We start from the raw sequence: 4,425 nt of genomic DNA, 5'->3' as shown, positions 1-4,425 counted from the left end.
ATAGCAGTCTAGTCAACATACTATCTGAATCCCCAGGTATATTTGTAATCTGACCATGTTCAACATTTGGGGATTTGGTAGATGGCATGAGCTTTTTTTCCCAAATACCAAGTAGGGAAGCAGAAGAGCTCCTTTATTGACTGGACTTGAACACAGAAAACAAAGTTCATTGGGAAGAGCTCTAAAATTTTTTTCATCAAAATTAAAACCTTTCCTTTAACACAAACCTGTGCATTATTTGTAAATTCTTCATTTAAAGCAGTGAGTACAAGACAGTTTTTAAAAACCCAGGTAATAAGATGTATTCAGTTATTTGAGAAAGTGAAAAAGCTAACTGAGAAGTATTATAGACAAATTTTAAAAATATTCAAAAGCACTTCAAATACCAGTAAGAGTTTCAAATGGAATATTTTATTCACATGTTAGTTGTCTTTAACATGTACACACACATTGACACACTCTGATTGGTCTGGTTGGAACAAGGGTTGTCTAAGTATCCTAAAGGAAAATGAAAAATTAAAAATATATTAATTTTTCATTGTTATAGACAATTACATCCACATCAGTTACAAAGATTTTACTGATTTTGTTCAAGGAAGCAGAATGGAATAGAAGGAGGAAATTGTGGGTAAATTCAACAGTGACATAACTGAGATCTCAACATGAGAGCTGACAAAACATGGATTTTTGCTGTGAAATTTTTCTTTGCAAAATATGGAGAAAAGTTTGTCAATGTGTAGTAAATAAGAGAAGATGGTGAAATTGATTATAGTCAATTCTCACAGTATTGTATATGGGCATCAAGAAAACTGCTTAGTCCTTCTCTGGGACCAGTTTCAGAACTTTGCCAATTGCAATGGTCTTACCCTCATCTCTTAAAGTAAAACGACCCATCTGAGGAAAATCTTTGAATGTCTCAAGGCAGATAGTTCCTGCTGTCCTTAAACGGGCAATGCACACTTGATCTTGCTTCACGAAGCGAGGCCGTGTCTTACTCTTTTCTCCTGATTTTTTATCTACCAGGGAGATTAAGGCTGTTATCTCAACTTCCTCAATACAAGTATGAATGTGCAGCACTGCATTATAACCCGGGCAGATGATGGATTTGTGCTCAATAATCACTATCTGAACATCAAATGTGCGTCCAGAATGGCAAAGATTAGTAGGATCACAGAGTATGAATCCTGGAAGAATCTCTTCTTCTTCAATTCCCTTCAGTCTGATTTTAAGGTTTTCACCTGGGGCTACATAGTCAGTTTCAGCATCATCAGAAAGTATTCCAAGAACTTCCACATTGTGCTTGTTCGGCATCATCACAAGCTGCTGGCCTTTAAAAATGGATCCTGATTCCAGCTTTCCCAGGACCACAGTGCCCATATCCTTGTACTTATCCACAATTGGCAGTCTAATTGGTCCATCAATGGATCTGTTGAAGTTTGGCATATTATCCAAATAGGGAATGAATGGTAATCCAGTGTACCAAGGGCAGAAATCTGATTGCTCTTTAATATTTGCCCCGGTCAGCCCTGAGCAGGGCATAAAGTGAATGTCCTTTTTGGGACTAAAGCCGACTTTTTTCAAAAAGGGCACTAGCTTTTCTTTACATTCTTCATATCTTTCAATGCTCCAATTTACTGTGGGATCATCCATCTTATTAATAAGCACAATCAAATATTTCACCCCTGCCGTTTTTGCCAACATTGCATGTTCTCTTGTCTGTCCACCTTTTTCAAATCCAGTCTCAAACTCTCCTTTCCTGGCAGAGATTACCAGTACAGCCAAATCAGCTTGAGAAGCACCACCGATCATATTTGGGACAAAACTCTTATGGCCAGGGGCATCTAAAATTGTGAAATGTTTCTTTTCTGTTTCAAAATAGGCACGACCCACTTCTACTGTTTTACCCTTGTCTCGTTCTTCCTGGTTTGTATCTAAGGCCCAGGACAAATACCAAGTTTCTCTGTTTTTTTCTTTAGCTTCTCTTTCATATTTCTCAAGTGTTCTTTTGTCAACCATTCCTGTCAAAAACATGATCTGTCCTCCAATGGTTGACTTTCCGGCATCGACATGCCCAATGAATACCACATTTACGTGTTCTTTTTTAGGAGCACCTGAGGGTACGAACACAGATTTCGACTTTCTGATTTCCTCTTTCTCCATCATTTCCTGGCCACTTTCTTCTGGGGGCCCCGAATCTCCCAAGGAACTACCCCCTGGCTCGGCTTCACTTACTTCTTTATTGTGCTCCCATGACTCTTCTAAAACCATCTCCACCTCTCCATTTTCTACAACAGGTTCTGAAAGTTCCATGGTAACGGCTGAATTGGAACCTTCACGCCACAATAACTGTTCCTCTTTGGAATGTTCCACAGGTGCCCCCCGTCCCAGCCTTTTACCTTGAGGGTCGCCCGCACCCGTACAGGTTTCATAGAATCCGGGGGCGTCATGCGGGGGGGTCTGCGGCTGGCTCGGGCCCCGCAGGAAGGCCGGCACGAACTCCGCGGCATGGACGTTAGGCACGAAGGGTTTGGCGTTGATGTTGAGCTGACGGCTGAAGGCCGAGCTGAGGGGCTCATGCTGTACCTCGGCGGCGGCCGCCGCCAACGCCGAGGAGGCTCGGTCCCCGCTCGGGGCCAAACCCGGTGCTTCCATGTCCACCTGGTCCCAGCAATCGGGAGCCGAGTCGCTGCTGCTGCTGCTGCCCAGATCCATCGTCTTCAGCCCTGATAGATGCGGGGAGGGAACGGGTTTAATGGGAGAAAAGAGACGGCAGTGCCGCCGGGGGTGAGGCGGCAAGAGTGGAGAGTCGGGATGGGGAAGCGACACGAACCTTAGCGGCGGCGTGGAGGCAGCCGGGTCCCGACACTGCATTCGCAACTGCGGCGGCAGCAGCAGATATGGCGGCGCAGCCTCTCCTGTTGTGTGTGAGCGGATCTCCTCCCCCAAACCCCGACCACTTCCGACTCTTCCACGGCCGACCCGGTGCCGGGCGGGGATTGACCCCTAGCTGCCATCCGTATGCTCGGCCTCCCGCATCCTTAGTCCTGGCTGAGGTCCAAAAGCCTCTTTTTTTTAAAACAAACAAACAAAAAAAAAAACACGAAAATTCCCATTCATTTTTGTATACGCGCTCTGGGAGAGCGATTTGACCACGATGTAATGATTAAACCTAGACAGGCACACCTGATTTCCAATTCTACTCAGATTCTAGTGGAAATGAACATTCTTATTGAACAAATGGAGGTAGGATAGGGGTTAAAGGTTTACCCAGCAACTGAAAGAAGAAATTAGTGATTAGGGAGGTGCTCTTCAAATACAGGAAGATGAAGCTGAACCTTGGAAATGCGACTTTAGATCAGACATTAATTTGAAACCCTTTCCAGTGCACTCCTCCCCCCCCACCCCCCCACCCCAATAAATAAGCCTGTAACCTTGGCTGATGGTTTTCATGGTGTAAAGATGGGCTTATAACCTCTTTTTATGTAAAGCACTTGGGCTGTGTCTGCTTGGAAGAAGTTTCCAATGAGACCCTTGTCCCAGTCTAGCTGCGCAACCTATAGCATTTGTGCAGGTGTCTGGACAATGGCTAGCCTGTGATGTGGTGGGTCAGATAGACAGGTACGGGACTCAGATCTCTTGTATTCTTCTAATCAACTGTATTCTGGTGTACCTTCCTCACTAACCTCCCTGGAGTACAGCCGTGGTCCACAGAATTAGGCTTCCCTCTAATTCTTGGAGCCTAGAACCTTCTTACTGCTGATACTGGGTTTGATCTTAAGAAAGAATCAGTGTCATATTGGAACCTTACAGGTGTTGTGGGTATCAGCATAATTAAACCAATTAAGACCTCTGAGATGGACAAAGTCCATAAGATCCTAAGCAGTAGAATCTCTTAGAATTTGTAACACTTGTGCCAAAGCCTAGAAGAGCTGGTTTGTAAATTATCTTAATTTAGATCAAACTGAAATAGAAAAAAAGATCCTGGGAAAATGTAATTTGCTAGTATGAGATAAAGTCATATTAAATAAATCCAACAACAAGCCAGAATATAAAAATTAGTAGCTGATTTAAAACAAAAATTTTGTAATGAACATTTCAGGGGTAGAAGAAAATGTCCTATGTCTAACACACTTGGATGCTTGGTGGTTTCAGCCTGGTTGCCACTATTTTACTAGCTGTGTGCTGTTCCTAAGCCATTAGATGTCAACCCCCTTCATTCTTTTTGCCTCAAGTAAAAAGACTTAATTATTTGCTATCACTTAAAGAGAATGTGCACACCTATTCACAATGAATAGGAAGAAATTAGAGGGTAAATGTGCAGAAGCCATGCGCCGAAGACTTTCTTGGGCATTCTGTGGACCTCAAATAGACTTGCTAAAATGTCTCTGGGAGAACTTGACAAGGTTTAGGGAATTGTGTTCACAT

The 4,425-nt window shown here is 43.3% G+C and overlaps 1 protein-coding gene across 1 annotated transcript; it reads right to left on the bottom strand.

Annotated features, from left to right (window-relative positions):
- Positions 1–389: 389 nt before the first annotated feature.
- On the bottom strand, positions 390–2,985 carry GSPT2 (G1 to S phase transition 2). Its single transcript, XM_006052108.3, has 2 exons — positions 2,831–2,985; positions 390–2,723 (listed from the first exon to the last, which is right to left on the bottom strand). The coding sequence occupies exon 2, from the start codon at positions 2,710–2,712 to the stop codon at positions 814–816; it is 1,899 nt and encodes a 632-aa protein (XP_006052170.2). The 5' UTR covers positions 2,713–2,723; positions 2,831–2,985; the 3' UTR covers positions 390–813.
- Positions 2,986–4,425: the final 1,440 nt, after the last annotated feature.

This window comes from Bubalus bubalis, chromosome X (genome assembly GCF_019923935.1).
Source record: "Bubalus bubalis isolate 160015118507 breed Murrah chromosome X, NDDB_SH_1, whole genome shotgun sequence".
Taxonomy (NCBI): domain Eukaryota; kingdom Metazoa; phylum Chordata; class Mammalia; order Artiodactyla; family Bovidae; genus Bubalus; species Bubalus bubalis.
This window is presented reverse-complemented; position numbering and strand designations above follow the sequence as displayed.

Bases quoted from the DNA above. Each gene is read 5' to 3' on its own strand.
- GSPT2 (XM_006052108.3), bottom strand. From the start codon at position 2,712: ATGGATCTGGGCAGCAGCAGCAGCAGCGACTCGGCTCCCGATTGCTGG.